This window comes from Callionymus lyra, chromosome 15 (genome assembly GCF_982586985.1).
Source record: "Callionymus lyra chromosome 15, fCalLyr1.hap1.1, whole genome shotgun sequence".
Taxonomy (NCBI): Eukaryota; Metazoa; Chordata; class Actinopteri; order Syngnathiformes; family Callionymidae; genus Callionymus; species Callionymus lyra.
In genome coordinates, this window is record NC_141832.1 from 25,332,290 (window position 1) to 25,352,480 (window position 20,191).

The 20,191-nt window shown below is 39.0% G+C and overlaps 1 protein-coding gene across 1 annotated transcript; it reads left to right on the forward strand.

The window, feature by feature from the left end:
* The first annotated feature begins 1,581 nt into the window (after positions 1 to 1,581).
* LOC148065574 (transportin-2-like) lies at positions 1,582 to 18,866 on the forward strand. Its single transcript, XM_087808399.1, has 19 exons — positions 1,582 to 1,655; positions 1,930 to 2,034; positions 7,216 to 7,284; positions 8,227 to 8,326; positions 8,495 to 8,570; positions 9,408 to 9,557; positions 9,730 to 9,836; positions 10,484 to 10,599; positions 11,166 to 11,272; positions 11,920 to 12,035; positions 12,602 to 12,708; positions 13,356 to 13,471; positions 14,038 to 14,144; positions 14,774 to 14,880; positions 15,527 to 15,660; positions 16,497 to 16,646; positions 16,824 to 16,931; positions 17,572 to 17,705; positions 18,018 to 18,866. Exons 1-9 carry the CDS (start codon positions 1,582 to 1,584, stop codon positions 11,245 to 11,247), a joined length of 879 nt encoding a protein of 292 aa, XP_087664525.1. The 3' UTR covers positions 11,248 to 11,272; positions 11,920 to 12,035; positions 12,602 to 12,708; positions 13,356 to 13,471; positions 14,038 to 14,144; positions 14,774 to 14,880; positions 15,527 to 15,660; positions 16,497 to 16,646; positions 16,824 to 16,931; positions 17,572 to 17,705; positions 18,018 to 18,866.
* Positions 18,867 to 20,191: the final 1,325 nt, after the last annotated feature.

A 20,191-nucleotide genomic window follows, 5' to 3' on the forward strand; every position in this document is an offset into this window, starting at 1 on the left:
AGAAACCCAAAGTTTTATCTGTTAGAACTGAGGTTCTATGAATGTGTGCTCTACAGGCTGTCGCTATGCGTTACTCTTGCCACTTTTTGAGAAATGTTAATGCAGCTGCATGAGCCAGATGAAGAGTGGACACCAAATATTCTGCGCCCACCATGGTCTGAAAAAAAAAAAGCAAACCTCAGGAGCGAGAATATTAAAATTACCTGCCTGACCGATGCTCCGTCTCAAATCACATACTACTCTTAGTATACTAGAAGAAGTGATGAGAAGAAGAAGGTTGTTGGGCCCTGATGAGTTGAGCTGAGTTGTCTCGCGAACAGACCGCGACGAGGAGGACGACAGGTGTTTAACAACACCGCTGGCTGCATGAAAATCGGCCACGAGGTATGCGATAAATAAAAGATAATCAAATATAATTAATTAATAAATTATTTAATATAAGTACACTCGTACTTGTAACTCGTTTGATATAGGAGCGGGAAACCTTTGTCCACATACACTGACATACAATCAACATTACTCGCATACTGATTACTGGTTTGAGACAGGCTCAAATCAGAATTAGGGTCAAAACACCGGTAGAATCAAACATTGTTGTCTGCCTTCAATCACACCTTAATTTGTATACAAAAGACGAAGCCCGCTGGGGGGGGAAGCAGAGAACAGGAAAATAACGCCCACAACATGTGACCTCCGCCAGAGAACATTTGAATAATTAGATTAACAGGAGACTGGGTAGAAACGCTCTCAGCGGGGGACCGGTCACCGTAGCCTGTGACAGTAAGTTACTAGCATGTTTTGAAATCTTTGCTGCTAATGCTAAGCTATCATGTTCCGCCACTCAGAGCGGGTAAGCTTTTCACTTTCACCACTTAACTTAAAGTGTTGTCTAAAACCTTAGTACGTTCTTTCAAAGCTGGGTCTGTCCACACAGATGAGGGACAGACCCCGATCACTGTCTTTTATTGCCCTTTAACATACAGATGTCCGTGAGACCGGCTCAATCAGCTGTCTTTACTTTCACTTCCATGTTAAGGTTTCGTGAAGGTTTCATCAGCTGATACGGTAAGAATATGGAAACTCATTATGCTGATGTTGACCGGATGCTGTTTTTCCTCAAAACACGACAAGAGTAGCGAGAACAGCCAGTTCCAGGTTTGGTGTCCCGGTGTTTCTGGGCCGGAGTGCCATGGAACGGCGCGTCCCGGTTAGGCACCAGGGTTTCACGCTGTCCTGGGATCCTACAGGGTCGCGAGCCAGTTCTCCAGTTATAAGCAGAGGTCTACAAGACCGGCTTAATCATCTGTGTTTACTTTCACTTCGGTGTTGACATTTGCGCTGGTCCAATAGGGTTTGACAGCTGCAGGTAAGTGAGTATGAGGTTCTCCAAAACGCGGTCACGTGTTTCTCCCACAGAGCTGGATTATCAGCTCGGTTACATGCTCTGTTGGCTCAAGAGATGGAGACGCGGCCCGTGTGATGCCCCTTTTTCCTCGGGACAACCTTCATAAGAGCTTCGGTTCTAGAGTCGAAGAAGACCAGAGGATGGAGGCTCTTATTGGAACAAGTTCATAGTTTCGGATGTTGGCGGTCAAACGATTGCAGGTGTACATCCAGAAGACTGAATCAATCGACCTGACCAATGCGTACTTCACGTATCCATAATCAGGGTACATGGGAAGTACCTGCGTTTCACCCTGGAGCGAGAAGCAAGTGTTTCAATACAATCAACTTCCGTTAGGCTACTCCCCTGGTGCTCAAGGCCTCCACAAAGTTGGAGACAGCACTGGAGCCAATGAGAGCAAGTGGGGTGAGTATCTTGACCTATCTGGACGACTGGTTGATCTTAGCCAGGTTAGAAGCAGAGAGTCACGCTCAGACACAGAAGGTGTTAGGACACATTGTCACTTGGTTCATGGTGAACCTCAGCAAGAGCACTCTGACTTCTGAGGTTCAGCAGTTGGTTCGCATGCCTCCCAGACACGTGTATCCAGCCCATTCTCCGACTGACAACACAGTTGCTGGAAGCTCGACGTAAGGTGTCATCCTAGTGATACTACTGTCAGGAGCGGTGTCCAGCTGAGGGTACATTGATCCCGTCGGGCTTTGCCTTACAGGTTCTATGAATTGGTGCGAAACCCGAAACCCTCTAACCACGTCACCCAGCTGCCGCTTTTTTCCCATATCATAACTTGTCTACTAATCAAACATTCCACCACAATATAGTCGGATTTGGAATCTGTGGTACCCTGGTTTGTACTGAAGAGAAGTGGCATGCAATTGTTCGTGAATAACCGAGAAACCAGCTTCTGTGAAATTACCAAGACGTTGGACATTGAAATAGATGTAATTAATATGGTCTATGTTTTTGTTGGGTGTTACGGGAAAGATGGCGGACCCCTAGGGACACCAATGGCATCGATGTAAGTGGGCTAGTCCTTGCCCATCCAACCATCTGCTCGCTTGCTCCTATTCCTACTCAAGGTGGAGTCATCCAAAGAGAGTGCTGTTTCTGGACTGACGGCAACTGCAGTGACTGGCATGATCAGTGTAACCAACGTATACAGTACGTTCCACTGAGAGGGCAGGTTCTGTCGTAACCCCATACTAACTTCAATAGTAGTGGTGCAAGTCACATTAATTTTACCCAAATCTTTATCAGTTCTGTTTTTTTCGCTCAAACCAACTTACTGGAAAGAAAGGTTCTAATTTCTTACATTCAGGCTTGGTGTTATCTTTAGTCATTAGTTCTGTCATACAGTTCTGGGGAACATGTTTAAACGGCACAATTCTTAACAGGGGTCTAGGACCCATACACAAAATGCATGATTGATTCATCATTTTGCCTGTTTCCATAGCTCACTTAACCCAATTATTTTCATCAAGACTTCATGTATAGGTAAACAAAAAGTAGTCACATCTTGAGACGGCCATGTACATGGTGGGATGGGGATTTTGTGTTCCGGTGAACCGACCCCTCCCCAGTCTCGTACGTGGTGGTGGAAAATGAAGGACATATACATGGATGAGTTTAAGAAAAATGCTCGTTGAATTATGCAAAAGTCAGAGACAAACTTACATGAACACGGGCGCTAGCAAGCAGAGAGATCTATGACAGACGCCTGGCAGACCCCAGAACGAAAAGATATCACAAAATGGTGGATCTTTTATACTATGAATATTCAGGTTAACGCCTCTAGTCAATTGTACATGTAGGATTGGTCAGTAACTGTAAACACTTGATTCTAAGATGGCCGCCGCACGTGGTCGTCGTGGAAATTCACCAAAGGTTGTTGTCTTCTAGAGAGAATCTATTCCCAGCGACTTGCTGGCCTGTTGTGTCTTTCTGTGTGAGTTCTCAAACAGGTTCCCACAGACTTGCTGGGAGTCTGGGATTGTTTAATATTTCTAAGTGTGTGAAAGCTTTGGGCCTGTGAGTTGTTGCAGTCAGTGAATGCAATGCAAGAAAAGGATTATTTAATATGAATTAAATATGTAAGATTATCAGTTAATCAAGTGACTATTTGAAATGTGTGTTAAATCTAGATGATTGATTACAGTAAAGTTGTCATTTCCTTACACTTGGTTTCTGAGATCTTGTTCTGATTAATTTCGTAGCGACTGACCTTTCAGCTCGAGTTCTACGTGTCACACCTAATAGTTTAGTCCAGAAGGATTTGGAGTATAGAGTCGCCTTAATAATTCTATACCTTTTTGGAACATATCATATCACCATTTCCTTTGTAAGAAGTACCAAAGCTTTCTGTACATTTTATAATCAGACTTGGATGTTCAGAGAGGATTACTTCTTGACATTTGTGATAGAGCATTTGATTTACCTAAGGATCAATGCCCTGACATTTTCTCTTGCTTGGTCGTTCTTGTAGGTCACGTGGGCTTGGTATGTTCTTTCTATACCGTCCCTTTTACCGTCCATGATGTCCCTTGTGGCCTGTGTTTCTCACCATGCCCATGGTGCTCAGATGACGAAAGTTGTTAGGAACAGGGTGTGAGTATGGGGCGTAGAAAAGGGGGAAAAATCATTGTTGCAGTGCCCAGGGTAGTCAGAGGTTACTAGCACCATAAAAACCCTGTCAGAACACTGTTTTTGTCTCAGCTCAGTAGTCCAGGGGATTTTTCCTTCCACCTTTACAGTCGTAGGGGTGGTGAGGAGAACCTGGAACGGTCCTTCTCAATGATCACTGTTCCACGCCTTTATTATCATTGACAAAATGTGATCCGTTGTCACTTCTGATGATCTCCGGAATTCCAAACTGTGTTTACATAATGCTTTGGCTACTGTGAGTGCATCTGGTTTAGCCAGGGAAGATCTTAACCCACTTAGAGAAGGCGTCTATAAGTACTTGACAATATTCAACACCTTTCTGTTTAGATAACAGAATAAAATCTAGGTGAATGGTCTGAAATTGATAAATTGGATCGGGGAATGAGCCACATTTTGGTGTCAATTGACCTTTGGAGTTATTTCTGATGAAGATTAAACACTGCTTACAAAAACTCTTCAAGAAGGAATTAAACCTGTGCGTGTTATTAATCCCAATTATCTGGTCTACCATTCCTCCTGTTGAGACAGGGGGCAACCCATGACTCAATACTGCAGGTCATTTAAACAATCATTTTGGTAACCACGTTTTTTCTTCGGGGCCTATGTATAACTTACAAGTTTGGCTCCTTTCTTCCTTCCTTTCACTGTTCTATCTTGTTTGGTTAAGGTATGTCCCAAATATCTGACTTTTTTTTTCCAAAGTTGTAACTTGTTTTCACTTACTTTGTTACCTGTTTTATGCAAATACTCAAGGAGTTGGAGAGTGTCTTTTTTGCATTTGTCTTGATTTTCGTTTACCAATAAGATGTCATCTACATAAACCAAAATTTGAGCTCCTTTCCTTTGGAGTAAAGTTACTGAGACACGCCTGAATGTTTTGACCGAAAATTGTTTGGACTTGCAGTGTACTCTTGTGGTAAGTAAGTTTTTCTCCTTTGTAAGTAAAGGCAAACCATGCTTGACTTACTTTTTCTAAAGGAATGGACCAAAAAGCATTGCTTAAATCGATGACAGTAAAATACTGTCCTTTTTTGGATTTTATCAAGTTGAACAACGTATGTGATTTGATACATTTGGCGCCCTCTGCTGTACTGCTGCATTTACTCCTTGCAAATCTAGCCACCAAGATTAAAATGGCTGTTTTTAACTGTTGGTTGAAGGCAACATTTACATCATTACTTTCTGGGATTGCACTGTTGTCTTTAAAGACTTTGTACATTCTACTGCGGAATTCTACGACAGTTTTACCTACTTTCTGGGTAGGTTTTGATCCAGACATGATGATTTATTTGACCATATTCTCTTTGTTAAATACAGTTCACAATGTTTTCTTTTCAATAATTATTTTGCACACATTCACATTACACATTCAATCACAAACTAAGCACGTCTAGTTTGCCTGTATGAAATAAGAAGATGTACATTTCTAATTTCCACTGAACAGTAATTACTTTTTAGAGCATGTCCTAAAAGTATTTTTCACAAACTAAGCACGTCTAGTCTGCCTATGAAATAAGAAGTTGTACATTTCTAATTTCCACTGAACAGTAATTACTTACTCGTAGTAAAAAGTTTCCAAGTTTATGTCAGGAATTTTCTCCCGTACCGAAATGACATGGCTACCGAAATGGTACTTACATCGTGAGGAAATCACCAACTTTAGGTAACCTCATTGAATAAAACAACAAGTTGAAACTAACAAAAAAAAAAAAGTTTTTGGAACTGAATCAAAACGATTGTTTGTTGTTGTTTTGTATAATTCCTAATACTGATAAGCTGATAAGACCTTTGTTTGGAGAAGTTCAGGTGCAAACATTCGTAGGAGCTGGGTAAGGAGCTTGTTGCCAGACAAGTCCCGGTTTGGAGGAAGGGCAGAAGTAACTCAAAAGACTAATCCAACTGTTGGGAGTGTTAAATGTGTGAGTCTCCAACAAATGACTTTCTCTAGAATTCCTATATTTAACAAAAGAATGAATAAAGTTTTTTGTGTCAACTTGTCTGTCCTACATGCAGCCTCTACTTTTATTCTAATAAGATGTTACTTTTCATATGTCTAAATATGTTTTACATATTGTGTAGTGTGTAAGGATTCAGACAGTTTGGTTCAAATCCTGGGTCTTCTGTGATACACTTTACCTGATGATTCCATCTCAGGATTTACTTTAATAGCAGGATTAACTTGCCTAATAAATGACATTGAATTCACTTGACTACACTATACTGAGATACATGTATTTTAACTTAATATGTATTCTCATAATTTTACAGTTAGGCATTTGAGTGGCAGCTGCTACACTGCATTCTCCCAACTTGGAAGAGTTCAAACTAAAATTCTCTATTACATTTGGCTATAGTCACTCGCCTTGTTTCTCTGGAGCAGATATACTGGGTGTTGGTTGCCATCATGATGCAATTCCCGCATAAGCACCTCATGAAAAATTATAAATATGTTGACGCAAATCTCAGTATTTGATATACTGACGTCAGGTGCCACCATAGAATGTGCTATGTTCGATCTACTTTGTTTCGGTCTGTGAAGGCAGCAGTCGGCAGATGTGTTGTCTGGTCACAAACTACCTTTGACCCCTGACCAATCACAGCAGAGCTAGCGCGAGACTTAGGTTCAGCCAAAACAGACTGTTTTGTTTGGGCGGAGCTTAAGCGCATTTTGTAATGTAAATATCTTTATTAAAAGAGAGTTTTGTGCAAAAAGACACATACTGATGATAACAATAGAGGTCCAAGATCAATTAAGGAGACACTCAAATCAACACATTAGGTGTCCTTTAACTGAGGACCTAATGGGTATATATTCAATTTAGTTTTTAAAGGGTATGATATAAACAATTCTTTAGAACTAATTATACATACTATTTATCATATACTATAATTATAACTTTAGAGGACGATATAAACAATTAGCATTGTGTTACAATATTTTATATAAGGTAATTGAATAGAAGAGGATTTTGAATGAAAATACAGCAATATTATACTATCAATGATTTGTCAACTTAAAGATTTGTATTCTCTCTCTCGTAACGTCTCTCGTTTTGAAGCATATTTGAAGTTTGATTTAATGACGAATGATCGCGGAGGAGGAGTTCTAACTGCGTCACTTCGTCCCAACTCTCGCGTTTCTTGTTCAGACGGAAGTTTCCACTGGTCAATTTCAGTCGGCGTGCTCATTTGAACAAGAAGGACTACTGCGAGGCGAGGTAAAGAGCGGCCCTGTTCGCCTTATACAACTTTTACGATACGATTGTACGTTGTTTATATATTTCTTCGTTTTAAAATCACACTTGCTCGTGTTTTACTAACGTGGCTGCTCGCCTGGGTGAGGTATTCTCCACAGTTGTGTCCGATGTGTAGCTTTAGCAGACAGTTAGGCGGCTAAGGCTAACTTACAAAACGTGTTCATCTCCCAGTGATTTCGCGAACTACTGGCTGGTTTCTAGTGTAGCTTTCTTGCGGATGGTTCGGTGAAATAATGCGTTTAGTTACGTTTACGCCTGCGACTGAGATTTTAGCCCTGAAATGTCGCGTTTTGAAACGGGCTTGAACTTTTTTTTTTTCTGACTGGCAGCGCCGAGGACAGCCGCAGGTGGTGTCATGTTACCACTTGCTAGGTCAGAGGACCCCTTCTTATCGCGACACCCACGTGTATGGCTAGAACAATCCTCGTGCTCCATCTAGCGAACGTAACCAAATCTATTTTAGGGGCTTTATTACTCGGAATAAAAATAGTATAAATACAATAAAACTGAATACGCTATATTTTTAAAACAATTAGTGACTAACTAAAACTAGTGTACTACTGTTAAAGTTGGTGATCCAAGGCATTACAATTTCTTGTTAAACTAAACACAATTATTAACTGTTACACCCCAACTATAGATGGATAGATGGAACTCTACATGCTTATGCAGATAATTGGAACATGCAAATTAATTATTACCATGTGAAATATATCTGAAAAAAATGTTTTCATACAAATTACAAGTATCTTGCTTATTGCAATGTATCTGATTATACGTGTCACCACAACACCATCCGTGTACCCAAATATAAGTGTCCAAGTCTACCTGTTTGGTCCCTCTAGGAGGAGACAGGCATTCTAACCGTCTCTAAATTGCTTCAAAATTATGTGTTCTTTACAGGATGGAGTGGCAGCCAGATGAGCAGGGACTGCAGCAGGTCCTTGAACTGCTCAAAGACTCACAGTCACCCAACACTGTCACTCAGAGAGCTGTCCAACAAGTATCCTGTTGTTCTTATGTTGTTGCTTGTATTTGTATATTACTGAAGATGATTAATACCAAGTTAAAGAAGGGGAACCTGGTGCAATAAACTCTGCAAAGCAGGCACTTTAAATGTGTAATATGTGTAGAGTCCAAGTGTGGAAATTGTCCTTAACATCTGTCCTAGAAACTTGAACAACTTAACCAGTTTCCGGACTTCAACAACTTTTTGATCTTTGTTCTCACAAGGCTAAAATCGGAAGGTATGTAACTTTTAACCTTTCTTCTCAACCTCTTGTCAATGAAAAGTTGGGATAATTTCAGAGTTGTAGTCCAGATGTAAGACAATTTAAGGTAGCGACTGATTATCAGTTGTATTCGTCTTCATCTTAAATCACTTGAGTAAAACATCCAAATACCTCTGGTGCTCGTCTGTATTGATGCCTTCACTAGATTAATTGTTCGGAAAAATGTGAACAAGTCAATTTTTTTAACCTCATATGTAGCAAAAGCCAACATCCTACACAGACGTGGACTTTTCTGGGTAAATATCCGTGATTCCAAAGGTTTTGTTCCCCTGAGTATCTGAACATGATGAAAATCCCAGCTCATTGACAAAAAATGATACTTTTTGTTCCTATAATTTTCAGATTCAGATATTTCTTCCCTCGTCTACATGCCTTCCTAAATTAGGTGTTTTTTTGCCATTACAAGAAGGACCGGTTTGCCAGTTTGACATAATTTTTACCAGATGTCTTATCGACTTTGCTAATACAATTTAACCCTTACATTTAAGTTGAATTTGTTTTCTCAAGATTATATACAGTAGTCTATGAAGTTTAGAACAAGCTATTCGAAGAATTTGGCGAGCTTAAAATGCAGACTTTGAAACTTTGACAGAGAACTTTACAGGCGAGTGACATGGTATTTAGAGGTTTTAGGGGGGTCATTTTGGACAGCAAAAACTGGGCTTTTAGTCGCTAACTTAAAGTATGCAACCTAATTTTTAAATGACCGTTGTAGAAGTGCTGTGTATTTAATTTGTCTAACCTGTGCTGTTTGAATTTGAAATGTTTGAAAAACTTTATTTCTCTCAACAGATGAACCAACCCGCTCACTGAGTGGCCTGATACTGAAGAATAATGCAAAGGCCCACTACCAGAGTTTCCCATCTCAAGTTGCTGATTTCATAAAGCGGGAATCTCTCAATAACATCGGTGACCCCTCTCCACTGATCCGAGCAACAATTGGTTTGTTTTTATGTTCTAAAATGTCTTTGATCCATGGAGATGATGCATAATTACGTCTGACTGCCAGTGAAGGTGTTTGTATTCATACTGTCTGATCCAAAATCCTGATCAACAGTAAACTGCATGTATTTAAATGTTTTGCTCACCATGTCTACCTGTATCCCACTTGAAGGCATCCTGATAACGACAATTGCCTCCAAGGGAGAGTTGCAGACATGGCCAGAGCTGTTGCCTCAGCTTTGCAATCTTCTTAACTCGAAGGACTACAACACGTGCGAGGTTTGTAATTTTACTCTTGCAGTCATGTCCATGTTTAACCATTAAATATAAAGTAGAAAGATGGATTCATTTCATCCACCTGAACTTTGTGGGTTTTTATATTCATCTTATATGATCCGAAGACTGATAGTTTGTCTTCAGACAGCCAAATATTTACATGTCTATAGATTGTTATGTGGAATCTTGATATTATTTTTATAGACAAAATGTAGGCAAACGTACTACACAGAAAGGAATTTCTGTGGGTAAATAGCGAGTGTTTTCAGTGCATTTGTTTTCAACAAAATGCATGTAAACGGGGCCCATGTATATCTGAATGTGATGAAAATCCCAGCTCATTGACAAAAAATGATACTTTTTGTTCCTATAATTTTCTGATTCAGATATTTTAGCCCTTGTCTACATGCCTTCCAAAATGAGAGCTGTAAAACATCCAAGGCTGAATCCTTACATTTAGTTTTTGTGATTTATGGAGTATAGTGAGCTGTTTTTAAGAACCCTCAACATGTCTAGAGATTCTGTGGCATCTTGATAGTTTGCAGTAAACTTTTAAAATGTAATGTTCTCATGTAGTTTTGTTCTCTTTTTTTGTCCTTTGTATGTTTGCGTTTGATTTGACAGCCTTTCTATGCATGTCCGTGTCTCAGGGCTTGTTTGGAGCACTGCAGAAGGAGCTGCTGGACAGTGATGCGTTGAACAGACCGCTTAATTTCATGATCCCAAAATTCCTCCAGTTCTCCAAACACTGCAGTCCCAGAATTAGGTAAGTCATATGGCTTGACACAAAGTTTTGGCCACTGGTGGTATTTAAGGGTTATTCAGTCAAATTTCACTCATTTTCTACTCTCACCTGTGTCAACTCAGGGTTGGGATTATTTTAGAAGTAATCACTTTTCTTTTTATAGACAAAATGTAAATTTTATAGGCAAACGTACTACAGACAGGAATTCTATTGAGTGTTTTCAGTGCATTTGTTTTCAACAAAATGCATGTAAACTGGGACCATGTATATCTGAATGTGATGAAAATCCCAGCTCATTGACAAAAAATGATACTTTTTGTTCCTATAATTTTCTGATTCAGATATTTTAGCCCTTGTCTACATGCCTTCCAAAATGAGAGCTGTAAAACATATCTGAGGCTGAATCCTTACATTTAGTTTTTGTGATTTATGGAGCTGTTTTTAAAAGCACTCATCCCTCACATGCACAGCACTATTCGAGTATGATGTGATGTTATTCATACTGTCTGATCCAAAATCCTGATCAACAGTAAACTGCATGTATTTAAATGTTTTGCTCACCATGTCTACCTGTATCCCACTTGAAGGCATCCTGATAACGACAATTGCCTCCAAGGGAGAGTTGCAGACATGGCCAGAGCTGTTGCCTCAGCTTTGCAATCTTCTTAACTCGAAGGACTACAACACGTGCGAGGTTTGTAATTTTACTCTTGCAGTCATGTCCATGTTTAACCATTAAATATAAAGTAGAAAGATGGATTCATTTCATCCACCTGAACTTTGTGGGTTTTTATATTCATCTTATATGATCCGAAGACTGATAGTTTGTCTTCAGACAGCCAAATATTTACATGTCTATAGATTGTTATGTGGAATCTTGATATTATTTTTATAGACAAAATGTAGGCAAACGTACTACACAGAAAGGAATTTCTGTGGGTAAATAGCGAGTGTTTTCAGTGCATTTGTTTTCAACAAAATGCATGTAAACGGGGCCCATGTATATCTGAATGTGATGAAAATCCCAGCTCATTGACAAAAAATGATACTTTTTGTTCCTATAATTTTCTGATTCAGATATTTTAGCCCTTGTCTACATGCCTTCCAAAATGAGAGCTGTAAAACATCCAAGGCTGAATCCTTACATTTAGTTTTTGTGATTTATGGAGTATAGTGAGCTGTTTTTAAGAACCCTCAACATGTCTAGAGATTCTGTGGCATCTTGATAGTTTGCAGTAAACTTTTAAAATGTAATGTTCTCATGTAGTTTTGTTCTCTTTTTTTGTCCTTTGTATGTTTGCGTTTGATTTGACAGCCTTTCTATGCATGTCCGTGTCTCAGGGCTTGTTTGGAGCACTGCAGAAGGAGCTGCTGGACAGTGATGCGTTGAACAGACCGCTTAATTTCATGATCCCAAAATTCCTCCAGTTCTCCAAACACTGCAGTCCCAGAATTAGGTAAGTCATATGGCTTGACACAAAGTTTTGGCCACTGGTGGTATTTAAGGGTTATTCAGTCAAATTTCACTCATTTTCTACTCTCACCTGTGTCAACTCAGGGTTGGGATTATTTTAGAAGTAATCACTTTTCTTTTTATAGACAAAATGTAAATTTTATAGGCAAACGTACTACAGACAGGAATTCTATTGAGTGTTTTCAGTGCATTTGTTTTCAACAAAATGCATGTAAACTGGGACCATGTATATCTGAATGTGATGAAAATCCCAGCTCATTGACAAAAAATGATACTTTTTGTTCCTATAATTTTCTGATTCAGATATTTTAGCCCTTGTCTACATGCCTTCCAAAATGAGAGCTGTAAAACATATCTGAGGCTGAATCCTTACATTTAGTTTTTGTGATTTATGGAGCTGTTTTTAAAAGCACTCATCCCTCACATGCACAGCACTATTCGAGTATGATGTGATGTTATTCATACTGTCTGATCCAAAATCCTGATCAACAGTAAACTGCATGTATTTAAATGTTTTGCTCACCATGTCTACCTGTATCCCACTTGAAGGCATCCTGATAACGACAATTGCCTCCAAGGGAGAGTTGCAGACATGGCCAGAGCTGTTGCCTCAGCTTTGCAATCTTCTTAACTCGAAGGACTACAACACGTGCGAGGTTTGTAATTTTACTCTTGCAGTCATGTCCATGTTTAACCATTAAATATAAAGTAGAAAGATGGATTCATTTCATCCACCTGAACTTTGTGGGTTTTTATATTCATCTTATATGATCCGAAGACTGATAGTTTGTCTTCAGACAGCCAAATATTTACATGTCTATAGATTGTTATGTGGAATCTTGATATTATTTTTATAGACAAAATGTAGGCAAACGTACTACACAGAAAGGAATTTCTGTGGGTAAATAGCGAGTGTTTTCAGTGCATTTGTTTTCAACAAAATGCATGTAAACGGGGCCCATGTATATCTGAATGTGATGAAAATCCCAGCTCATTGACAAAAAATGATACTTTTTGTTCCTATAATTTTCTGATTCAGATATTTTAGCCCTTGTCTACATGCCTTCCAAAATGAGAGCTGTAAAACATCCAAGGCTGAATCCTTACATTTAGTTTTTGTGATTTATGGAGTATAGTGAGCTGTTTTTAAGAACCCTCAACATGTCTAGAGATTCTGTGGCATCTTGATAGTTTGCAGTAAACTTTTAAAATGTAATGTTCTCATGTAGTTTTGTTCTCTTTTTTTGTCCTTTGTATGTTTGCGTTTGATTTGACAGCCTTTCTATGCATGTCCGTGTCTCAGGGCTTGTTTGGAGCACTGCAGAAGGAGCTGCTGGACAGTGATGCGTTGAACAGACCGCTTAATTTCATGATCCCAAAATTCCTCCAGTTCTCCAAACACTGCAGTCCCAGAATTAGGTAAGTCATATGGCTTGACACAAAGTTTTGGCCACTGGTGGTATTTAAGGGTTATTCAGTCAAATTTCACTCATTTTCTACTCTCACCTGTGTCAACTCAGGGTTGGGATTATTTTAGAAGTAATCACTTTTCTTTTTATAGACAAAATGTAAATTTTATAGGCAAACGTACTACAGACAGGAATTCTATTGAGTGTTTTCAGTGCATTTGTTTTCAACAAAATGCATGTAAACTGGGACCATGTATATCTGAATGTGATGAAAATCCCAGCTCATTGACAAAAAATGATACTTTTTGTTCCTATAATTTTCTGATTCAGATATTTTAGCCCTTGTCTACATGCCTTCCAAAATGAGAGCTGTAAAACATATCTGAGGCTGAATCCTTACATTTAGTTTTTGTGATTTATGGAGCTGTTTTTAAAAGCACTCATCCCTCACATGCACAGCACTATTCGAGTATGATGTGATGTTATTCATACTGTCTGATCCAAAATCCTGATCAACAGTAAACTGCATTTATTTAAATGTTTTGCTCACCATGTCTACCTGTATCCCACTTGAAGGCATCCTGATAACGACAATTGCCTCCAAGGGAGAGTTGCAGACATGGCCAGAGCTGTTGCCTCAGCTTTGCAATCTTCTTAACTCGGAGGACTACAATACGTGCAAGGTTTGTAATTTTACTCTTGCAGTCATGTTCATGTTTAACCATTAAATATGAAATGGAAAGATGGATACATTTCATCCACCTGAATTTTGGGTTTTTTTATATTCATCTTATATGATCCGAAGACTGATAGTTTGTCTTCAGACAGCCAAATATTTACATGTCTATAGATTGTTATGTGGAATCTTGATATTCTTTTTATAGACAAAATGTAGGCAAACGTACTACACAGAAAGGAATTTCTGTGGGTAAATAGTGAGTGTTTTCAGTGCATTTGTTTTCAACAAAATGCATGTAAACGGGGCCCATGTATATCTGAATGTGATGAAAATCCCAGCTCATTGACAAAAAATGATACTTTTTGTTCCTATAATTTTCTGATTCAGATATTTTAGCCCTTGTCTACATGCCTTCCAAAATGAGAGCTGTAAAACATATCTGAGGCTGAATCCTTACATTTAGTTTTTGTGATTTATGGAGCTGTTTTTAAAAGCACTCATCCCTCACATGCACAGCACTATTCGAGTATGATGTGATGTTATTCATACTGTCTGATCCAAAATCCTGATCAACAGTAAACTGCATGTATTTAAATGTTTTGCTCACCATGTCTACCTGTATCCCACTTGAAGGCATCCTGATAACGACAATTGCCTCCAAGGGAGAGTTGCAGACATGGCCAGAGCTGTTGCCTCAGCTTTGCAATCTTCTTAACTCGAAGGACTACAACACGTGCGAGGTTTGTAATTTTACTCTTGCAGTCATGTTCATGTTTAACCATTAAATATAAAGTAGAAAGATGGATACATTTCATCCACCTGAAGTTTGGTTTTTTTATATTCATCTTATATGATCCGAAGACTGATAGTTTGTCTTCAGACAGCCAAATATTTACATGTCTATAGATTGTTATGTGGAATCTTGATATTCTTTTTATAGACAAAATGTAGGCAAACGTACTACACAGAAAGGAATTTCTGTGGGTAAATAGTGAGTGTTTTCAGTGCATTTGTTTTCAACAAAATGCATGTAAACGGGGCCCATGTATATCTGAATGTGATGAAAATCCCAGCTCATTGACAAAAAATGATACTTTTTGTTCCTATAATTTTCTGATTCAGATATTTTAGCCCTTGTCTACATGCCTTCCAAAATGAGAGCTGTAAAACATCCAAGGCTGAATCCTTACATTTAGTTTTTGTGATTTATGGAGTATAGTGAGCTGTTTTTAAGAACCCTCAACATGTCTAGAGATTCTGTGGCATCTTGATAGTTTGCAATAAACTTTTAAAATGTAATGTTCTCATGTAGTTTTGTTCTCTTTTTTTGTCCTTTGTATGTTTGCGTTTGATTTGACAGCCTTTCTATGCATGTCCGTGTCTCAGGGCTTGTTTGGAGCACTGCAGAAGATCTGTGAGGATTCTTCAGAGCTGCTGGACAGTGATGCGTTGAACAGACCGCTTAATTTCATGATCCCAAAATTCCTCCAGTTCTTCAAACACTGCAGTCCCAAAATTAGGTAAGTAAGTCATCTGGTGGTATTTAAGGGTTATTCAGTCAAATTTCACTCATTTTCTACTCACCTGCGTCAACTCAGGGTTGGGATTATTTTCAAAGTAATCCCTTTCCTTTTTATAGACAAAATGTAAATTTTATAGGCAAACGTACTACAGACGACAGGCTTTCTGTGGGTAAATATTGAGTGTTTTCAGTGCATTCGTTTTCAACCAAATATATATGTAAACGGGACCCATGTATATCTGAACATGATGAAAATCCCAGCTCATTGACAAAAAATGATACTTTTTGTTCCTATAATTTTCTGATTCAGATATTTCTTCCCTCGTCTACATGCCTTCCTAAATGAGGTGTTTTTTTGCCATGACAAGAAGGACCGCATTCTTGCTTGGTTTGATTTTGTCTAGTGTTAGATCGTCATACAGGGAGTTCTTGGCTTGCAATAATTATTGCCAGTTTGACAATATTTACCAGATGTCTATCGCCTTCGCTAATTGCTGCGTACAATTTAAGCCTTACATTTAAGTTGAATTAGTTTTCTCAAGATTATATACAGTGGTCTATGAAGTTTTAGAACAAGCTATTCGCTAGAATCTTGCAAACTTAAAATGCAGACTTTGAAACTTTGACAAAGGGAACTTTACAGGTTAGTGACATGGTATTTAGAGGTTTAATGGGCGTCATTTTGGACAGCAAAAACTGGGCTTTTAGTCGCCACATTAAAGTATGCAACCTAATTTTTAAATGACCGTTGTAGAAGTCCTGTGTATTTAATTTGTCTAACCTGTGCTGTTTGAATTTGAAATGATGTTTGAAAAACTTAATTTCTTTCAACAGATGAACCAACCCGCTCACTGAGTGGCCTGATACTGAAGAATAATGTAAAGGCCCACTACCAGAATTTCCCATCTCAAGTTGCTGATTTCATAAAGCAGGAATGTCTCAATAACATCGGTGACCCCTCTCCACTGATCCGAGCAACAATTGGTGTGTTTTTATGTTCTAAAATGTCCTGTTTTTGATCCATGGACATGATGCATAATTACGTCTGACTGCCAGTGAAGGTGTTTGTATTCATACTGTCTGATCCAAAATCCTGATCAACAGTAAACTGCATGTATTTAAATGTTTTGCTCACCATGTCTACCTGTATCCCACTTGAAGGCATCCTGATAACGACAATTGCCTCCAAGGGAGAGTTGCAGACATGGCCAGAGCTGTTGCCTCAGCTTTGCAAATCTGCTTAACTCGGAGGACTACAACACGTGTGAGGTTTGTAATTTTACTCTTGCAGTCATGTTCATGTTTAACCATTAAATATGAAATGGAAAGATGGATACATTTCATCCACCTGAATTTTGGTTTTTTTTTTATATTCATCTTATATGATCCGAAGACTGATAGTTTGTCTTCAGACAGCCAAATATTTGCATGTCTATAGATTGTTATGTGGCATCTTGATATTCTTTTTATAGACAAAATGTAAGTTGTATAGGCAAACGTACTACACAGACAGGAATTTCTGTGGGTAAATATTGTGAGTGTTTTCAGTGCATTTGTTTTCAACTAAAATGCATGTAAACGGGGCCCATGTATATCTGAATGTGATGAAAATCCCAGCTCATTGACAAAAAAATGATACTTTTTGTTCCTATAATTTTCTGATTCAGATATTTTAGCCCTTGTCTACATGCCTTCCAAAATGAGAGCTGTAAAACATCCAAGGCTGAATCCTTACATTTAGTTTTTGTGATTTATGTAGCTGTTTTTAAGAACCCTCATTCTGTGGCATCTTGATAGTTTGCAATAAACTTTTAAAATGTAATGTTCTCATGTAGTTTTGTTCTCTTTTTTTGTCCTTTGTATGTTTGCGTTTGATTTGACAGCCTTTCTATGCATGTCCGTGTCTCAGGGCTCGTTTGGAGCACTGCAGAAGATCTGTGAGGATTCTTCAGAGCTGCTGGACAGTGATGCGTTGAACAGACCGCTTAATTTCATGATCCCAAAATTCCTCCAGTTCTTCAAACACTGCAGTCCCAAAATTGGGTAAGTAAGTCACCTGGCGGTATTTAAGGGTTATTCAGTCAAATTTCACCCATTTTCTACTCACCTGCGTCAACTCAGGGTTGGGATTATTTTCAAAGTAATCCCTTTCCTTTTTATAGACAAAATGTAAATTTTATAGGCAAACGTACTACAGACGACAGGCTTTCTGTGGGTAAATATTGAGTGTTTTCAGTGCATTCGTTTTCAACCAAAAATATATGTAAACGGGACCCATGTATATCTGAATGTGATGAAAATCCCAGCTCATTGACAAAAAATGATACTTTTTGTTCCTATAATTTTCTGATTCAGATATTTCTTCCCTCGTCTACACCTGCCTGCTTGCCTCCCGAAGAAGAGCGCCTGCGGTGGGGAGGTTTTGCCCTGGTAGCGGCTATTGCTATGGCAGCTAGCTCCACCATGGTGGCTAACACCATGGAGGCCTCACCAACACGTTCATCTGCAAGGAAAAGGTGGTCTGAGTATGAGGAGGAGGACAACATCCCCATCAAAGAGGACCCCGAGTCCCTGTTCGAGGAAGCTCAGGCTGTGACCTCCACTGCCGCAGCCGAACACCGCTTACCAGCCGAAGACTTGCCCTCCATTTTTACATTGGTGTCAGCTGGAATAGGGTTGTCGGCACCAGCCTGCACTGCCATTGACGGTGGCATTCAGTGCGAGTCCAGTACGAGTTCTGTCCTAGTATTTTAGACACGGAGCCAGTTTACGTAAATCGGATCAGCTGTTTTTTCTGTTACGGAGCAAAGACTGTTGAAGCTGGAGTATCCTTTCAGTGTTTTGCTCGTTGGATTTGTAGTGCAATTTGACTGCTGGTTCTCTCTCACAGTTTTGTAGACCGTGACTGGCAAAGCCTCATCTGCAACAGAGTGAGGTAGGATGGTATTTCCTTTTTTGGGAAGTGAGTGAAGATCTCTGTCCCAGCTAGGAGTGAATGTACGTAAAAGAAATATTAGTTATCAGGGTGTAACACCAGTTCTATTGGTGCATGCCAAAAGTACTTTGACAAAAGAATGAATAAAGTGCTTTTGTGTCAACTTGTCTGTCCTACATGCAGCCTCTACTTTTATTCTAATAAGATGTTACTTTTCATATGTCTGTTGAAGAATCGGGTAAAAGAGAAAAATAAATGATTACACCACATCCAACATCTGTTTTCATTTCACACAAAGTAACAAGTAACGTAAAAATCAGCCCTAAATATGTTTTACGTAGTGTGTAAGGATTCAGACAGTTTGGTTCAAATCCCGGGTCTTCTGTGATACACTTTACCTAATGGTTCCATCTCAGGATTTACTTTTATAGTAGGATTAACTTGCCTAATAAATGACATTGAATTCACTTGACTACACTATACTGAGATACATGTATTTTAACTTCGAATGTATTCTCATAATTTTATTATTAGGCATTTGAGTGGCAGCTGCTATACTGCATTCTCCCAACTTGGAAGAGTTCAAACTAAAATTCTCTATTACATTTGGCTATAGTCACTCGCCTTGTTTCTCTGCAGCAGATATACTGGGTGTTGGGTTCCATCATGATGCAATTCCCGCATAAGCACCTAATAAAAAAATGTAAACATGTTGAAGCAAATAACAGTTTTTGATATACTGACGTCAGGTGCCACCATAGAATGTGCTATTGTAACCTTTGGCTCATCCCACTTCTGATTCGACCAATGAAGCTGCGCATGGTGGATCACATGTCTTATTTTATAGGATTTTGCATGTAAATGAAAATACTGTTTGAGGATGAATCGCTCACACACTAACATAGTTTTTATAAAATAATGCTCACAGAGCGATCTCATCCTCCTACCTCATTGCAGTCCTCAAGGCAATGACGATATCCCACAATATAGTGGTACAGTTCAAAGGGCAGGATTTTTTTTTTTAAACATCTTTTTATTGATTTTCAGATATTAAGACATACACCTTGACACTCGCACGAAAAAAAAAGGTAGAGCACAAAAACAAAGAGAGATCCCACTCTCCCCCACTTTAGAAAACCTCCCTCAGTCTCGCAAATCCAGACCCCCACCCACCTCTTCACAACCAGAGCCTGACAAAGACAAACAAAACATTCCTATACATATAACCAATCGACTACAGACGTACAATGATGCATTGATACATTTTTACAAACGGACAAAAAAAAAACAATACTTCATACATATGACAGCGGAAATAACTAACAAAAACAGAACCCAAACTGCCAATAATCTACGCAAGGTTCAGTTCTTTAACACGTTGCATGAATGGTGACCAGGTTTCATCAAACTTATCCAAACAACCAGACCGACCGTATCTCAACTTCTCCAACTGTAACATAGAGAGAAGTTCTTGAACCCAACTCTTAAATGATGGTGGCTTTTCTGACTTCCACTGGAGAAGAACAAGTCTGCGTGCCATCAGTGAGGAAATGGCAATTGCGTTTGCATGTGCCGTTGATACAGAGAGGTCAGG

What these genes read in the sequence shown, in the direction of transcription:
- LOC148065574 (XM_087808399.1), top strand. Translation starts at nt 1,582, where the DNA reads ATGTTGGCGGTCAAACGATTGCAGGTGTACATCCAGAAGACTGAATCA. An exon ending in CTGACCAATGCGTACTTCAC is followed by an intron (nt 1,656 to 1,929) that starts GTATCCATAATC and finishes GGTGAACCTCAG; the next exon opens with CAAGAGCACTCTGACTTCTG. An exon ending in AGGACTACAACACGTGCGAG is followed by an intron (nt 9,837 to 10,483) that starts GTTTGTAATTTT and finishes TCCGTGTCTCAG; the next exon opens with GGCTTGTTTGGAGCACTGCA.